Genomic DNA, 19458 nt, shown 5'->3' with positions numbered 1-19458 from the left:
ATGTAATGGTAGTAGGACGTGGGGTCTCTGGGAGGTAATAAGGATTAGATGAGGTCATGAAGGTAGAGCCTTCATGAATGTGATTAGAGACTGTAAAAGTCACAAGAGAGCTTGCTTTCACTCTCCATTCTCCACCATGTGAGGATACCATAAGAAGTCAGCAGTTTGCAACCCAGAAGAGGGCCCTTACCAGAACTCCATCAAGCTGGTACCCTAATCTTGGACTTCCAGTCTCCACAACTGTGTGTAATAAATTTCTGTCGTTCATATGCCACCTAGTCTATGGGACTTTGCTATAGTAGCCTGTGCTGACTGAGATACCCATATTTGTCTCACTACAGAGAATGCCCTTTCTCCATGCTATCACAATAACTGTTTTAAAAAAAAATCCCTGCACTTTAAGACTCTCTTCTACTGCCTATCTTTCCATGAAGTCATCCCTAATACTTCATTTGGAATTAACACCATTTGTGCTCCCATAGCACCTTTTCCTTCTACAGTAGCACTTATCACATTTCACCCAGCAGCACAGGTTTGTATACATCAGATTCTCCAACTCTATGTTTCTAGTGGGTAGGAGTTCTTTATTTTAACCCTGATAATGCTTAGCACAGCACTGAAGTGAGCTTCTCCAAAACACTTATTAAATTGGATTAAGTATTGAACATGAAGAATTTCAGAGCTAGAATATTACCAACTGAGTAGCTTGCCCAAATCATCAGTAATAAAACCATATATAGCTACAAATTAGATGTTTGTGGACAATTCCCAGCCAATTTCTCAAGCTCTATTATTTCTCAACTAATGTAATCCAACAAAAAGGAAATGTGTTAAGAGGCATTTATTAGACTCCTAATAGAATCTGTGATAGGAGAAAAGTAAAACATATTTATGTAAAAAATAGAAAATTATAGCACATTTCTAGATTTTAAATATAGCCTGTTACTTCTAAGAAGACAGAATACTATCATAAAATACCATGTATTTTGGAATCAGAATCAGTTAACCTCTCTGAGACTCATTTTCCATATTTGTTAAATGTGAGAAACAACTACACCTACCATACATGTTTATAATAAAAAATTAACATGGTGATGTAAAGCTCCTAGAACAACACCTGAAATACTGTAGGTGCTCACTAAACATTAGTTCCCTCTCTATCCCACTTCCGAGTTGGTGAAAAATATTTCCTATGATCACCTACATTCAGTCATAAAACAAGTTCAGTCACAACCTTCTAAGATCTTAATATTTTAAAATCAATGACACTTAAAACAAATATGTGCCTTTACATAACTCTAAACTTGCATACATGATAATCCCACTATTAAGAATGGCTTGCCTTGGCTGGTCTGAAGGTAGTGAGTTATCTCAAATGATTGTTCACAGTCAGTTACAGATCCAACTCCTTGTTCTATTCTTTCCCCTCTTCTCACTACTGCACTTGACTAGTCTTAAAAAAAAAAAAAAAAATTGCCTGCTAATCTTACAAAGCTATTCTTCATTCCTAAGACCCAAATCAAATGTTACCTCTGTGAAGTCTTTCTTCTCCCTACCACGCACAGTATGCAGCATTCCCAAGAGCGTTCTCCTCATGCCTATTTATTATAGAATTTACTACTTTATACATATCTGTCATTTTCTCATTAGGCCATGAGCTCCTCAAGAGTAAGACCTGCATATAGTTATGTTTATACCCTCAGCATGATGCCCCATGCATAACAAGGATTTGATGTGTCTGGAAGGCACACTATAACATACATTTATAATAAGGACAACTGTTAATATGGCCATGCATGCTGCAGAATGAACTGGCTCTCTATGGGAAACTGAAGGGGAATGAAATGATCATGTCACCTTCAAGCAGGCAATAAAGGGTTTAAGAGTTATATAAAGAACTAGAAAGAAAGTACTTAGGATTCACTGAGAACAGAAAAAAGAGGAGGTTATTTCAGGCATATGAGACAATACACCTAACAGTTTCAACTTTTAAAAGGGGGGCAAATTAAAAAAGGAAGAAGATACAATTTGGCACTTAATAGTAGCCCTAAAAATAAAAATACAGTGGGACCTGATGAGTTGAATGAGAAGTAGTCACTGACTTTCACTGGTCAAATAGGGAAGTTAACCTTCATTCAACTGGACCAGAAATCATAAAGGTCAGTCAGTGACAATAGAGTAATACAGTCTGGTGATAAGTGAAGCAAGTAAACCTTAGCTTGAAAAGGTAAACCTGATAAATAGTGTGTGTGTGTCCATGTGTGTCTGTGTATGTGTTTGTATGTGTTTTGAGAGCATCAAGTTAATTTTTATTTTTCCTGTAAAGAGGAAAAATATTAAAAACACCACCATAAAGTATTTCAGGTGTTATGCAGTTTTTAGTAGAACTGCAACACAGTCAGGAGATGCCTCTCAGCAACCGATGACAAAGTATCAAACTTAGATGTCAGAGTAGATAGAAAAGTTTGGCATCATCTGCATCTGCATTTCCATCCAGGTGGTATTTGAAGAGGCATATGATTGCCTGCAATTGTATGTGGAGAAGAACAGATAACAGTGAGAAGTTTTGAGATGGAAGGCAAAGAAAGCTGGCACTTTAGCAGTCAGCAAATCAAGAGGCAGAAGCTGTCAGAGAAGACTGTACCATAGAATCTGAAATCCAGGCCAGGTGCATGGCTCAGGCTTGTAATCACTTTGGGAGGCTGAGACAGGCGGATCACTTGAACCCAGGGGTTAGAGAGCAGCCTGGGTAACATGGCGAAACTCCATCTCCACGAAAAATACAAAAATTAGCTGAGCATGATGGCATGCCCCTGTAGTCCCAGCTACTCAGGAGGCTGAGGTGGGAGGATCGCTTAAGCCTGGGAGGTCGAGGCTGCAGTGAGCCGTGATTGTGCCACTGCACTCTAGCCTGGGTAACAGAGGGAGACCTTGTCTCAAAATAATATATAAATAAATAAAATTTATATAGATGATGAGTTAAAAGTCACCAGCCTCAAAAGTTGTTGAAGTATCAAAGAATCCACAGATGGAAAAATAGCCTTTTAAACTCACTAGGAGGAAAATGAATATTTTCCTTAGATGTTACAAATGAAGTAAGTGATAAAAGGTATAGTTGACAACTAAAAAGTTGACAACAGTGCCATCCACCAGATTTCCGGTAGTAGAAAAGAAGAAAATGCAAATAAAATTGGCGGGAGTCAATGAAACAAACCATGCTTCCGTGAAGATAGGGATTAGCTGACTCTGTCTGAATAGAGAGGAAAGGAGAGAATGGAAAGTAAAGAACGGCTGAGGAGGCACAGACATTTTTCACACTAAATATACAAAAAGTTTTTCACACTAAATATACAAAGTGTTATAGGGTCTAAAGCGGAGTCTCTTAACCTTGACATTTTACACTGAATAATTCTTTGTGCTGGAGAGAATGTCCTATGATTGTAGGATAGAGAACAGCAACCCGGGCCTCTATTCACTAGATGCCAGTGTAGCACCCTCCCCTAGTTGTGAGAACCAAAAATGTCTCCAGACATTACCAAACGTTCCCTGGAAGGTAAAATTAGTCCCCACTGAAAATCACCGGTCTAAAGAAAAAGAACAACATGCTTTTTGGGACACGGGAATGCTATATCCTTTCTTACATATTTATCCATAACACAAAGCCCTTTGGGTCAGATGGAGTGAAAAACAAAAGAACATCAACAACCAGGACTATATTTAGAGAAAATATGAATTCGTAAAAATTGGTAAGAGGTATTTGAAAGACAGAAATTTACTAAGATTCTTAGTCTGCTTAATTATCAGCTTTCCCAGTTATGTCTCTATCATTGTGAGAGCTTAAGATATCCTTCACTTTCTAGTTTCATGCTGTATTGTACACAGTTGTATGAACAGAACCAATGTAGAAATATTAGCTCATTAACATTGGTAATCAAGCCAGGTACAGTGGCTCATTCCTATAATCCAAGTGAGAGGCTGAGTTGAGACAGGAGGATCACTTGAGGCTAGGAGTTCCAGACCAGCCTGGGCAACACAGCAAAATGCTGTCTCTACCAAAAAAAAAAAAAAAAAAAAAATTAGTGGGGCATGGTGGCAAATGCCTGTAGTACCAGCTACTTGGGATACTAAGGGAGGATGATCACCTGAACCCAGGAGTTTGAGTTTGCAGTGAGCTATGCTCATGCCACTGCATTCCAGTCTGGGCAACAGAGCAAGACCTCATCTCTTTAAAAAAAAAAAAAAGAGTTTAAGATTAGTAATTATAAGAAACAGGCCACAATTTCAGGCTCCAGACACATACTGGTATATTCGTAATCTAGTTTACCTGTCACATTTTTAAAAATTAAGGGCTTTTTCTTTGGGGAACAACGATGGATCAAACTAAGGGGACTAGAACTCAAACTACATTATACACTTCCATATTGTTTGGCACTTAACTCCCGTAGTTTAGGGCTCTATTACTCGTCACACGTCAACACAAAAATAGTTTGTCACAACACTTTCTGCAAACTAATTAAAAAGATAGCACTTGGCTGAATATACCACACTTTTATAGCAGCCAATCTTTAGGCGAAGCACAAGCAGGAAGCAGCAGGAGAGGGTAGGTGGTTCTTGGCACTCCCCTAAACAAGAAACAATGCATATCGCGTACTTGTGTAACAGGAGATGGCATTAATTTTTCCAAAGCACTTCACTTCATGCGAAAGATCACAAACAGAAAGGAAGTGGGCAATAGAGGAGAGAGAGAAACTAAAAGATGAACTCGGCATTATGACCTGCAATGTAACCTCTTCAGAAGCTAGTCTCTGCAAGGCTGACATACAAACAACAAGAAAATCATACGCAATGTGCAATAGTACTAAAGTACACAGGCCTTTTGCTGGCCATGCAATTAGTTAATAAAGGCCAGACTGTCAGACAGGTATTTTTTTTTTTTTTTCCCAGTGGTGGGCTATCACAGGCTGGTATTTTTAAGAACTGTGTTCAAGTAGCCTTAAAATCCACAGCCATATCACTTTTGTCCTGGTGGCTTTTTCTTAGTGGTCACATTTCTGACCCATTACTTCATGGCAGTGATTCAAAGAATTTTTTTTTTTTTTTTTGACAATGGCACTAAAATGAATGGCTCCTGAACTCTGTCTTCTAAATTACACGTAAGCAGAGTGCAAATCTAGGCTAGGTCCCACCATCACCAGTCTAGAGAACCACTAGGTCTTCAGTTCAATTTACAGCTACCTTGACGTTCTCAGGCAGTATAGAAAATTGTGGTGTAAAACATACATTTTATAGTCATATTGGTCTTGAATTCGATTTTTTTTTAATATTTTATTTTATTTTTTTGAGACAGAGTCTTACTCTGTTGCCCAGGCTGAAGTGCAGTAGCGGATCTCAGCTCACTGCAACCTCTGCCTCCCAGGATCAAGGAATTCTCCTGCCTCAGTCTCCCGAGTAGCTGGGATTACAGGTGCCCACCACCATGCCTGGCTAATTTTTGTATTTTCAGTAGAGACAGGGTTCCACCATGTTGGCCAGGCTGGTCTTGAACTCCTGACCTCTGGTGATCCACCCGCCTCGGCCTCCCAAAGTGCTGGGATTACAGGTGTGAGCCACCACACCTGGCCCCACATTGGTCTTCTATTCTAAATTCACCTTTGCATATTCTCGGGCCAGTTACTCGTCTGCTTAGAGTTGTTTTCTTCACCTATAAAATGATTGCTGTGAGGATGAAGTGAGTTAAAACTGATCAAGGAGACAATCTGCCATCAATCCCTGAGCATCACCTGCCCATTCTTGCTGGCTATGGCAAGACTAAAAGGCACTGACAGTATTTCACTGTGGCCATTTCCCATGGCTGTGTTTGCAGCAAACAACCTTGAGGACGAGGTGGTATCTCCCCACCCCAATGACCAAGCTGACTTCTTAATGCTACAAAATTGGCAAACCCCCAAGCTCATCGTTCCTCTCCTGCAATGCGACTGACTCCATTTGTGGCCATCATGCTGGTCTACCTATGATGGGCCTTATGGTCATAGTGAACCAGCATGTCATGCTGACATTCTGGCTACTGCTTTTGCAATGAATATTAAACTGTCTTTTGTCCGTCGGGTCTTCTGCAATCATCCATGAAACAGTAACAGGTAGGTAAGTAGGGGAAAATCCCAGACCTTGCACAGTTCTTAACAAATACATGCAAAGCACTTTGAACAAAAACTGGTACCTATGCTATTGTGTACTACTGAGAATCACCTCTGGGAAGGCTTGCATACTGTACTTGGTCACTGAACCAAAGCAACCACCCAAGAATCAGGATGACGCAGAGGAAGCCAGCACTCCCTAGGGCTCAGACCATTACCTTCCGTACAATTCATAAAAGAATGTTGGCATGGCCTTCACTAGAGTAGGCTAACCCAGACTCCAGAAACAGGACAATAAAGTTAACTGGGATATTCACTCTTTAGCATTCAGCCTTAAACAATCATCTTTCATAATTCCAACTTTTTGTCTAACTGGAATCCAGAGGTCTTGTATTTATGTTAGGGTAGATGTATTACAGCTTTCAATAAACTTTGACTCCCAGTATGCCAGAGCTAAATGGAACTTTGTAGATCATCTATTTCGATTCCCTTATTGTACAGAATAAACTGACACCCAGACAGAAGAAAAATAAATGACTTGTCCAGAGTCACATTTTTAAAAAGTAGTCGGTTTATCTCCATATGACCTTTTTTTTAAAATTTTTATTTTCTTTTTTTTTTTTTTTTTTTTGAGACTGAGTCTGGCTCTGTCGCCCAGGCTGGAGTGCAGTGGCCGGATCTCAGCTCACTGCAAGCTCCGCCTCCCGGGTTTACGCCATTCTCTTGCCTCAGCCTCCGGAGTAGCTGGGACCACAGGCGCCCGCCACCTCGCCCGGCTAGTTTTTTGTATTTTTTAGTAGAGACGGGGTTTCACCGTGTTAGCCAGGATGGTCTCGATCTCCTGACCTTGTGATCCGCCCGTCTCAGCCTCCCAAAGTGCTGGGATTACAGGCTTGAGCCACCGTGCCCGGCTAAATTTTTATTTTCTTTTAGAGTCAGGGTCTCACTGTCACCCAGGCTGGAATGCAGTGGTATGATCACAACTCACTGCAGCCTCAACCTCCTGGGCTCAAGCAATCCTCCTGCCTTTCCCAAAGTGCTAGGATTACAGGCATCAGCCACTGCACCCAGCCCAACCTTTTTAAATAACCAGAAACAAACTCCTAAAAAACACTTACCAGGATCAGTTAAATATCCTATTTAGCTTATTTCAACTCTATATAGCATATTAAAAACTTTTAGATTCCATAAAATACAGTGTAGGCATCTTGAAAAACATGAAGTGGTGATACTAAGATCAAAATGAAGTTTCGACTAGTTCATAACTACATGGTGATGAGTGAGGATAGGAAATGCTTTAAAATAAATCTCTGTCGCATTCAGTAATTGATTTAACATCCAACGGCCATCCTTCTGCCTGTTATCTCCGTGGTCAGACAATAGGATACACCACTGATAACAGTCACAGAAATCAGTAAAAACAACAAGAAATAAGATGTCCTTCAGAGTTATAAACATGCAAGTAGTAACATTATTTAAGGAGGAGAGAGGAGGTTGAAAGTAGGGACTTGTAACATACCTTGATCTACAATTAGCTATAACAGAACCCACAGGAAGAATGTGAAAAATTGGGCCCAGAGCCCTACACAGTTCCTACTGTAAAGTGTAACTAATACCCCAGTTCCATTTTACACAGAGATAATGGCCATTTAAAATCTAGTATTTTGTCCCAGACCGACTCAGCTTATTTAAAAATGTAGGATTTGGCTCTCATGGGAACTTACAAGACCATCTGAATGCAGTTTGATGAAGCAAGTATAGGTTGTAATGAAGAAGCCTAAGAATTTGAGATAAGAGAATACAGGGAAGCCCTACTTTCGTAAAACAAACACGTGAAAATCTGAACTGCCAGCATGGACAAAATCCAGGCCATTTTTGAATCATAAACTTATTCTTCCCTGTAATAGCTTGTTTAAAGACCATTAGCGCCAGGCGTTGTGGCTCATACCTGTAACTCCAGCACTTTGGGAGGCCGAGGCAGGCATATCACTTGAGGCCAGGAGTTCAGGACCAGCCTGGCCAAAATGGCAAAACCCCATCTCTACTAAAATTACAAAAACAATTAGCCAGGTGGGATGACGCACACCTGTGATCCCAGCTACACAGGAGGCTGAGGCAGGAGACTCTTTTGAACCCAAGAAGCGGAGGTCACAGTGAGCCGAGATCACGCCACTGTGCTTCAGCCTGGGCAACAGAGCGAGACTCTGTCTCAAAAAAAAAACAAAAAAAACAAAAAAAAAGACCATTAGCTAGTCAACCAAAGTCGGGGTGGGGAGGTGGAGAATGTAAATTAATGCAATGTCAATGAAAAACAAGCTGAGGGCACCCTAAGAAATTTATTTTCACTCACAAATATTTTATGTACACATTGATTCTTCTGAAAAACGTTGATTTTGTAATATGAGGTACTAGACTGCAGAGCATATTATTAGAGGAAATGCCTCTGCCAAATTTGTTTTAACCCATCTTAACTTCCTATATGTTCTTGCCCTGTATCATGAGCAATGAAAGTGGAAATAAGTATGGTACAAACTTCAGAAAACAATGCAGCTGGGCACGCTAGTTCATGCCTGTAATCCCAGCACTTTGGAAGGCCCAGGAGGGCGGATCACTTGAGGTCAGGAGTTTGAGACTAGCCTGGGAAACACTGTGAAATCCCATCTCTACTAAAAATACAAAAATTAGCTGGGCGTGGTGGTGCATGCCTGTAATTCCAGGTACTTGGGAGGCTGAGGCAGGAGAATCGCTTGAACCCGGGAGGCGGAGGTTGCAGTGAGCAGAGATCGGGCCACTGCACTCCAGTATGGGTGACAGAGTGAGACTCCATCTAAAAAAAAAAAAAAGGAAAAAAAAGAAAAAATGCAGCCTAGATAACGTGTAACCATATGAAACTCTGTGAAACAATTATGTCAAGAAAATTGCTAAAAGGAGTGCAGAAAGGGAGGAGCCTTAAGTCGGGGAAGATAATGAACATATTGAACTACAACCTAGGCCCTCAGGGGCACAGCCATCTACATTTGAAGATTTCAATAATTCAAAAGCAAAAGTAATCAGGTATAGGATATTACATAGATATACATCTTACATTCTTTTCTCAGAACCAATGACAAATAAGAAATCCCTACTCAAAATGAAGTTTCGCTCTTGTTGCTCATGCTAGAGTGCAATGGTGCAATCTTGGCTCACTGCAACCTCTGCCTTCTGGGTTCAAGCGATTCTTTTGCCTCAGCCTCCCAAGTAGCTGGGATTACAGGCGCCTCCCACCATGCATGGCTAATTTTTGTATTTTTAGTAGAGATGGTGTTTCACCATGTTGGCCCGGCTGGTCTCAAACTTCTGACCTCAGGTGATCCACCCGCCTCAGCCTACCAAAGTCCTGGGACTACAGGTGTGAGCCACCATGCCCGGGCTCCTTGCTGAATTTCTTATCAGATATGAGACTAAAATCCATCTGGTTTTAAATGTAGTAGCTAGCCCATATGGCGCCTCTGTGTGAATCAGAAAATGTGGCCCCAGGAAGACATAGTCTTGGAACTGGCACATGATTTGGTAAGTGGTGTGGCCTCTGTGGTCTCACACCCTTGATCAGGGCCCACCCATATGTACTGACCTGGTCTCTGTTATACGTATACATTATTAAAGCTCACAATGCAAGTGTAGAGCCTATACAAGGTCTTACTATCTACATATAGAATCTTTGTAAACAGTTTCAGCCAGCACAATAGACTACTAAGCATTTAAGACTTTATCAGTGATGGCTTTTCAGAGCGCAAAAAACACCACCTCCATAGTTTTCCTCCCTCCCCTGGGCCAAACAAAAGAAGAAATTGCCAGTTGTCTGGCTCTAACAATTATCACTCATCTGTCTGTTTTGAGGAAAACTTCCCAACTGACTGGGTTGGTAAACGGTCAGTCTAGAAGTTGCAGGCTAGGATAACTAGCCTAAATCTACTTGAGTCTATAGTTAGTGAAATTATTTGCCTATTGCCTCTCAGCACAATAACAGCACTAAACTGCTGTCTGGAAAGTAGTAGTTACACAATTTCTTTAGTAAATCTGTGTGGAGTCTAGGACATTTGCCCAAGTTGATTTCTCATATTTACCCACTCCACCCATCCCCAGCTCCATCACCTCATTAGTGTAGTCTGGTTTTCTGTAAGCCCACAAACATCTCAATAAGGATAACTTCTTTGTAAAGGTTTACTCACCCAATTATCCAAATTTAGCAAACTAGACTATATCAAAGGGGCTGAAAACAAAGATAGACCAAACTGGCATTTGTTCTGAAATAAAACTAGAGCCAGTAACATAAACTTAGTTGTTGTGATGGGGTGTGTGTGTCAAAGAGTCATATGAACCCTTTATCTAGAGAAATGAAGAATAATTTTCCTTTGCCTAACTATCTACAGCATTTCCCTGAAAGGAAAATTCTTACACATAAGCACCACCCCACTTCACAAATTGCAAAATGAAGAATTAGTGATTGCCCAACCAGCGAGTAAAGCCAAAACTAATTTGTTCTATTTTTGATGGTACATAATAGCTGTTCCAAGGAGTCTACCCACCCTCGTATAGTCAACCTTTCCAGATACTTCTACAGAATTAAAGACAGAAGTGAACTTAATTTGGGCTGATGCTTTATGATAGCACTTTATGTGGAGTAAATCTGAATAAGATTTTACCAGTAATTTAAAGCTGTATTTGTTTAAGGAGTTCAGTGACATGTACATTAATTAGGTACACATCTGATCAGAAATCTAATCTTTTTAGGCAATCATTAATATTTGATTATGGAATGAATGCTAGATGATACCAAGGAATATGTTAATTTCAATTTTTAAAGATGTGACAGTATGTAGGAGTAAAATGACAAGATATCTGAGATTTGCACTAAAATACTTTAGCAAGGGAAAAATAAAGGATGGATCAAGCAAATGTTGCAAAATGTAGATAACTTATATCTGGGCAATGGATAGATGGTGGCGGTTCATTGTACTATTCTACTTTTTAGCACGTTTGAAAATTTGTTTAAGTTTTGTAAAAAAAAAAAAAAAAGTCTTATTAACTAGCTTATATTATGAAGTTTAAACGTTTATCTCTTTTACTTTTAGCTTAATAACACACCAACAAATTAACGGTTGGTTAAAATTCCTCTTAATTTTGAGCAGATCTTTCTTTTTAAAGCCTGGATGTCTATGATATCACAGAACAACAAATAGATTATTTGTTGTTAAATAGATTTTTTAAAAAGGATTGTACCCAAAATCTCTTCTCCCTTGGGTGAGTGCCAGAACTGCCAGGTGATTGAGTCAACAGCCATTTTGGAATAATTCCTTCCTAATGAGTGAGAACCTAGAAGCTTCTCACTCATTCATAGGCCACACTGTATACAGCTGGTGGCCAATATGCTGGTATGTATTTGTAGCAAGGTAGCTTACTCTCCTTAAAGCAATACAGTAAAATCTTCAGTAAACCAAAGCCTGTGTAAATGGTGATAAGTAAGAATTTTGTTTTCTACATTCTTTCACGAGAAAGGGACCAATACCTTTCCCTGCCAGGTAACCTCACACAAAGCCAGTTAAATAACAGAATTCAGTTGTTTGTTTAAGCTACAGCCAGAGTATATTATTTGGAAACAGATTCAGCCTGATCAGGAAAATAAGTTTTAAATCAGTATGAGTTCATTGCTTTCCATTACTGACATTCACAATAAATAGCTATGTGAAAATATATCTTAATCTTTCTTTAAATGCATCAGTTTTGAGCTGTATCCCACAATGGGTATCTTCACAACATGCCCACTTGGATATCAAGTTTAGAACTATATTTTAAGTCACCTGGACATCATAGTTTTTCCTGTCTTGAGGGGAAAAAAATGTATCAAACACCCCAAATCCAGGAAAAGGAGCTGGTCTCTTCTGCATGGTAGACTGGAGTTGGGTCTTCAATAATAACCCCTGTGGTGCTAGTGGCACCTGGTAACATTGAACCAGGTGTGCTGATTTATATAAATTAGCCTATATTACGTATGCTGTTATTTACAGTGTTCTTTGAGAGCAGGTTGGAAAAGAATATGATTTCACTTCAGTAACATGTTGCTACTGCCAGAGCTTAATAATATCTAGGTGGATTACAATTATAATTGTTACAAAAAGGAACAAAAAAAGAAAAATTGAATAACTTTTTCACCTTCAGAGTCCCTGAAGCACAATGACTCAGTGCTCTGGATAATTTCTACAATGGAGGTAGCTTTTAAACTTATCTCTAAATCAGTCCCCTTAACACTTCAGTGACTCAGTTTCCTTATTTGTACAAAGGCAGTAAGCTGCCTGACAAGCCATAATGTCACAGATATCAAATGGAAGTTTTGATTTAAAAAATTTTAAAGCCTCAAAGTGACACAGTGAAAGAAAAGGGTAGACTGGTTCTTCAAAAAACTATCGTGGAAAAAAATTAGACTCACATCTTATATTCATTCAACAGAATGAAATCTTAGTAATTAGACTCACATCTTATATTCATTCAACAGAATGAAATCTTAGTAAAAGGACAGAATGTATATTCCTCCAAAGAGACAAATGGTATTGGGGAGAGAATAAGGAATCTTTCAACATATAACCATATCATGGTACTTTATACAATCATAACGTTAGCACTGTCAAAATGCAACAAAGACATTAAACCATCCAACCATAATCATATTTGATTCAAGTAATATAAGGGGTTAATAAAAATGCTCTATATTTGTATAACAACATAGAATTTCCTAATGCTTTCTCACTCATTACTGTATTTTATCTAAAACACCTTGTGAAGAAAATCAGGCAGGCAGCATTATCTCCAACTGGCAGACATTAATCAAAGAGCTCAAACTTCTGGTGCTAAATGGCTCATCACAAATCACAGGCAAATAAAAGATAGATGGTACACTGGAACCCAGGTCTTTTGGTTGTCCGTTCCATATTCTTTTGCCAATAATCTGAAGTCTCCTGCTAATAACAGTAAAATGTTACTTGGCTCCTCATTGTTGGTACTGTTTCTGTGCTTGGAAGTTTAGGCTCTGACATCACAAGAATTCAAACAAGCGGGAAGGTAGAAGAGTTCTCCCAGCCCTGAAGAAGTTTACTGAGTTTCAAAATTGGAGAAAAGACAAAGAGGAATGTATTGATAGGTTCATAGGTTCATTTGAAGGAGTACATATACCAAAAAAAAAAAAAAAAAAACACACACACACACATACAAATAAACATTTTTTTAAAGAGCCTCTTTTCACCAGTTTGCACTCTCAAAACATCTGATACATAGGGGAAAAAAATCCCCAGCTAATAATTATGTACTGAGTAGTTTTGCACCCAAGCACCAGCCTGCCAGGTTTTCAAGAATAGACATAAAATGGGACCCGTTCCCAGAGGCAGTTTAAAATCTTTGCAGAGACAAGATCGGCATGTAACATTCAGACTCATGACAGTTATGAGTCCACAAGAAGGAAAGCCCTCACTAAACTGAAGTAATCGGTGAAGGTTTAATGGAAGAGTGAGAGAATATTGAGACTTGAGCTGGGCTGTGAAAGGGGGTAAAAGTTATAAAAGAGAAAGGGGTGGACATTTCAGATTTGGTGGGGATGCTCAGGGTGGGTGGTACTAAGGAGAGGCAATGGAGGTGGCAGAAGGAAACTGAGGTGCAGAGAAAAAACGCCTAGTAAATGGATGAGCTGGTGAATGGATGAATGGATGAGCTGCAACTGGAATCCAGGTCTCTGCACATCAAACACTCTTTTATGCCACTCTGCTCCTTCTAAATGGTATTCCTGCCTCCATTCTAGCATGCCTTTCCGAGAAATTCTCCAAAGTACTACATTTTTTTCCCGAAACGCAAATCTGATCAGGTCATTCTCCGCCTTAATCTCTTCAATGAGCTACCCCTACTTTCAGAAAGAAGTTGAAACTCTAACATGGCATACAAGATCCATCATGATCCAGACCCTGTCTCTTTTCTAGCAAGTCCACAATGTGTACCCTTTGTTTCAGTCACATTCATCTAAATGAACTTCATTGGATATGCACCCTTATCTGTTTACCTTTGTATAATGTCATTTTTTCAACCTAGAATGCCTTCGCCTCACCTATTTTCTTCAGCCTTGCTGCAAATGTCACCTACTACGATAAGCCTTTTCTTACTCAAGCATGCAATTCTACGTAGATGCCTCTCCATGACCACACCCCACCATGCATATTCCTATAGCAACTTATCACACTGTTTTTTTTTTTTCTTTAAAGAGATGGGTTCTCTGTCACCAAGGCTGTAATACAGTGGTATAGTCAGAGCTCATTGCAGCTTCAAACTCCTGAGCTCAAGCAATCCTCTTGCCTTAGCAGCCTGTGTAGCTGGGATTATAGGCACAAGCTACCACGTCTGGCTCACATCGCATTTTAAGCATTAATTAACTTCCCTGTCTATCTCAGTAGACTACAAGTATCTTTGTATCACCAACCCTTAGAATTATGCCTAGCACACAGTAGGTACTCAGTAAACCTGTATTGCATAAATGAAATCATTGTTGCTCCTCCCTTATCATTAAAAATCAAGACTGGGTGCAGTGGCTCACGCCTGTAATCCTAGCACTTTGGGATGTGGAGGTGGGCGGATCACTTGAGGTCAGGAATTCGAGACCAGCCTGGGAAATATGGTGAAACCCCATCTCTACAAACATACAAAAAAGATTAGCTGGGTGTGGTGGTGCACACCTGTAATCCCAGCTGCTCGGGAGGCTGAGGCAAGAGAATCGCTTGCACCCAGGAGGCAGAGGCGGCAGTGAGCTGAGATCACACCACCTCCAGCCTGGGCAACAGAGCGAGACTCCATCTCAAAATAAATAAATAAATAAATAAAAACATAATTTATCCAGTTGTAAACAAAGAACCAAATACTCAGGAAGTTACATAATAACCAGAAAAATTAACAAATTTGACTTTACTGTTTGAAGAACCAAAGGCTTCAGAAGTTACGCAGAAATACAAAGTCAAAAATGCAAAAACATCAAATACTGTTAGGTCACTCTACGCTACCGTGTGGTATGGGGGGTGCAGTGTTATGCATCAATATTGGCCTCTCTTAATGGTTAAGTCACTGCCTTAAATAAGTGGGATTCAAGATGTAGTTCCTTCATAACACTTACAGAGCTTTCTCTTCTACTCAATTTAACAAAATGCATTCCATGGTTGACATCAAATTACAAATTAATCTAAGATTCATGCTGTTTGATGACATGTTGCAATCTGGGCCTAACCAAAATAGTTACATAAAATCCAAAACTCTACTACTAATGCATTATTCAAAATGTGATGAGTCCAAGACAGGAATGCCTTATTTTAAAAGAATCAAAATGAAAGGGTCATTATGAGGATGCTTATATGAAGAAAACTGAAGTGAATTTCATTAAATTTTTATTTAAGTAATCTTAAATAGAAATCATTATAATGTTGAAATGCCACTCTGCAAAAGTTCTCACTAATACTCATTAAAAAGTTGAGGATATAAATGAAAGCAGTTCCTCTCCATAGAAAATATGCTTTGCAGCCTGACCAACATGGTGAAATCCCATCTCTACTAAAAATACAAAAATTAGCCGGGTGGGGTGGCACGTGCCTGTAATCCCAGCTACTTAGGGGGCTGAGGCAGGAGAATCGCTTGAACCTGGGAGGCAGAAGTTGCAGTGAGCCAAGATCGCGCCACCGGACTCCAGCCATGTCGACAGAGCGAGACTTCGTCTCAAAAAAAAAAAAAAAAAGAAGAAGAAAAGAAAATATGCGTTCCATTTCCGTTTCTCCAGATTTCTGAGGAGCTAAATGAAAACAACCAGACTACATAAGCCTTATACCTTAGGAATCCATTATACTAGAGCGACTGAATTAATTTTCCTCTGTAGTGGAAATTTTAATCTAAGCTATGTAGACATTGAGTAGTTAACTTCTTTTTTACCACCACAAGAATCTGTTTCAATATCAATCACCTATGTGGTCAATGCCATTTCCCTTGACCACACAGTGGAATCAACTGTCCTTTACTTTCTATCTTTTGTAATGCTATAGTTCTTACTCTTCCATAGGTAATGGATACCTTTGAAAAACTGATGAAAGCTATGGGGCCCAGAAAAATAAATGTACCCATATACACTCAAATATTTTCATACAATTTCAGGAGTTTAAGAACCTCTATCCCCCAAGATCACCTACACAAATAATTTCTATCACCATATGGCTCTCTTTTATAATCCCACACCACAACTCCTTTACACTCATATACACACGCAAATTAAGGACTAGTTCAGAGATTATTAACATAATACTCAAAATAATAAAATTTCATCTAAGTAAAGTTTTATCTTACTAGCAAACTTCTAAGAGTCCCAGATGAATTCTTTCCTGAAAAGTTTACTAAATCTTACTGTTTGGTCAACTTGCTTGCCTTAAAATGTGCCACAATGTCTTCCTAAATTTGTTTTTGTTAACTCTGACACATCTGCTTGTAAAATCACATAAGGCTCAAAAGTTACGTTTGAGCAAAAAAAGAAAATTCGTGTCAATATTAACAAACTCTTGGATTCAAATACCTGTTCTACCGTATCAAGCTATGTTCAACACGGAACAGTGAAGTTAGCTAGGAACTGAAAATGATACAATCTCATAACTATCTAGTTACCTTGTCAAAGCAAGTAAAACATAAAAGATGAAACAGGACAAATGGCTAAAGGGAAGAGAAGAATACAATCAAGGTGTTACTACTAACAGAGATAAGTGTTTTGTTTTTTTTTTCTTTTCTCGAAAGCATACTTGTTTTAAAAGTGCAGATTCTTGCTAGATGTACCAAACCATTTGTGGAAAGTATCAGTTAACTTTTTACTTAAATTTTTAATCACTGATTAAGCCACAGTTTTGTACTGGATCCAAACCAAATGGCCAGATGCCACAAGAAACGGCTTTATTTATATGTCACCCTCTCCTTGTCTATTACAATCAAGTTGGTAGTTAAAGCTGAAATCTATACATTCAACATGTGGCTTGTGCTTCAGATCTGGACTAAGAATACAGCTATAAGGAGTATCTGCTGAATTTGTACAGGAAAACCCTTTCCCCTCACACCACCCAAATTAGAAAGTTTACAAAAAGCGGAACCTTTCTGAGGAGTTGAGGAAACTCCAGTATTTCCCAATGCAATACCAGGCCTCATCGATTTCATTCCTCTGCACATTCAGTGGCAGGAAATGGACTGCTACCACCGGTTCACACTATCAGCACAGTGAGATTTGCACAGTTTGTGCCTACTGCTTTTGAGCGTTCTTAATCAACTAAGTGGAAGTACTGTACGACTATGCCTATTACACACACTCGACAGTTGGTGGTACCTCACTCAGCCTTCAACTCCCACGCGCCCCCACCCTTCCAAAGAAACGTTTCTTGGGAGAGCACATGGAGAGAGGCGAGGAGGAGGAAAAAGGCACGTAGGCGCCTCTTCCTGAGATTTCTGGTAAAGTAGAAAGACTGGGAGCATAAATAGTGCTCTTCTTGATTTGCATAGCTGTAGGTGGGCTCCCAAGGACTTGGAATAAAAAGGAGGGAGGTTCCCCTGCCCCAGACCCTACGCGTTAGGAGGCAAAACAGCAACTGACAAGAGGTGGGAGGAGAATGGAATCGCGCAAAGGCTTGCGCCCACAAGTTAGACAAACAACAGCCCTACCCAGTACTCGGGGTGTCCCCAAGTTGGGGCTGGGCCTTTCTCCTTCCCGCACCGCCTCCCGGGCTGACTACAGTGAGAAAGGGGTTAAGTAGAGAAGGGGTGCTCTTCCGCCCCCACGCCGTCTCCGCGCCTCGGCGTGGCCACTCCTTTAGCGGCTCCCCGAGTTGCACAGCGAGATCGCGGTCATCCTTGGGAGGGGGCCCCGGGTGCCCCCGTGTTCAATGGCAGGAGGATCCCGGGGCTCTCCCTGTCCCTAAGGCCGGCGGGGGCTGCGGGAGCACTCACCAATTTGGGTTTGTTTTTCGTTTCCTCTTCATTGGCGGCCCGGTTCCCCGCGCTCCGCTTGTTGCTCCGGCCCCCACCGGGTTCCTCGCTGCCGCCTCCCGCTCCCGACGCCGCCGCCCCGGGCTGCTCCATCTTTCTCCGGCCCTGTCACCTGTGCCCTGTAACCCCACCTCTCCTCAACTGAGAAAGCACCTCGGGGCGCTCACACTGCCCCGCGCTGACTCGGCGGCACCTCTTCCTGAGGGAGAGAGTGTCTGCCCGGGAAGCTGCCGATTTCAGGCCCCCGGGACTCCAAGCTCCCAGGCACCCCCGACGCAACCACGCCGTTGCCACTACTCGGCGCTGGGGCAAGCCCTGCCCCTGAGCAGTTGCAATTACCACGGTCGCCGCCGCCCTCAGGGCGGTGTTTAGGGTGGAGGGAAAAGTAGGTGCCTATCTCTTTAAGAGGGCCTCAACACACGTGATTCTTCAAAGTGCCCGCATCGGCCGCCCGGGCCCGCAAAGCTGCTTCCTACTCCCGGAGCGGAGCCGGCCCCAGCTACTGAGCATGCCCGGCGCGACGACTGGAGCCTAACAGAGGACTTTCAGCTGCGGTTAGGCACTGATTTCACTTCCTAGTGGCCCAGCGAGAACAGGGCGGGAACTAGTCAAGAGAAAGGAAGGGTAGCCCATTTTAGAGATGGGGAAACTGAGGCCCGGGAGGATCCGCCTGTAAGTTTCACTGGAGGGTCAACCAGAGTATCAGCTTTCACTTCTGTGGGCCAGAGCACCTTCCCTCCCTGAGGCCTCTCGGGGGTGTGGTCCTGCTACACTCTGTGGAAAGACTTGATTGGCAAGGGAACTGGCATCCTATAGGAAAACCACCGGGAGTACTGATTAATTGCCTCGACAGACTGTGTGGGTCAGAGTGGGAAGAGTGGGTGCTTTCTGTTGCCGTGATTACGTTGTGACCGAAGAAATACAGTTGTTCCTTTATTCCCATGCTGCAGGGTTGTTGAAGCAGCAGGCGCACACCACTTAATCCCTAGGGGATTGTTAGGCTCTTTAACCAAAACACTTATATACAGCTAGCAATTGAATTGAGTGCTGTTTTCAGTTTCCTGAACTAGTTTAGAGTTGTTGTGGGGAGTGAATAAGATCATGTGTGTCAAAGCTTGGTTGTAAATGAAAATCCCTAGACAAATGCTAGGTGTTTTTGTGCAGCAGCAGCAGCAGCAGCAGTAGCAGGGCACTATTGGGACGATAGTCTTAAGTCCTTGTGTCATACCTAGCATTTTGTCCTCAGGACAAAATACAGTACCCACAC

General features: G+C 41.1%; 1 protein-coding gene across 5 annotated transcripts in view; it reads right to left on the bottom strand.

Moving 5' to 3' along the window:
• DIAPH2 (diaphanous related formin 2) overlaps positions 1 to 18514 on the bottom strand; it is a 919127-nt gene extending 900613 nt beyond the window's left edge. For all 5 annotated transcript variants that reach the window (XM_065538079.1, XM_065538080.1, XM_065538081.1 and 2 more), the window contains exon 1: positions 18153 to 18514. In XM_065538079.1, coding sequence (XP_065394151.1) covers positions 18153 to 18284 — 132 coding nt within the window. In that variant the 5' untranslated portion in view covers positions 18285 to 18514. The remainder of the gene's footprint in view (positions 1 to 18152) is intronic.
• Between the last annotated feature and the right edge of the window lie 944 nt (positions 18515 to 19458).

The sequence above is a fragment of the Macaca fascicularis genome, chromosome X, assembly GCF_037993035.2.
Source record: "Macaca fascicularis isolate 582-1 chromosome X, T2T-MFA8v1.1".
NCBI lineage: Eukaryota > Metazoa > Chordata > Mammalia > Primates > Cercopithecidae > Macaca > Macaca fascicularis.
This window is presented reverse-complemented; position numbering and strand designations above follow the sequence as displayed.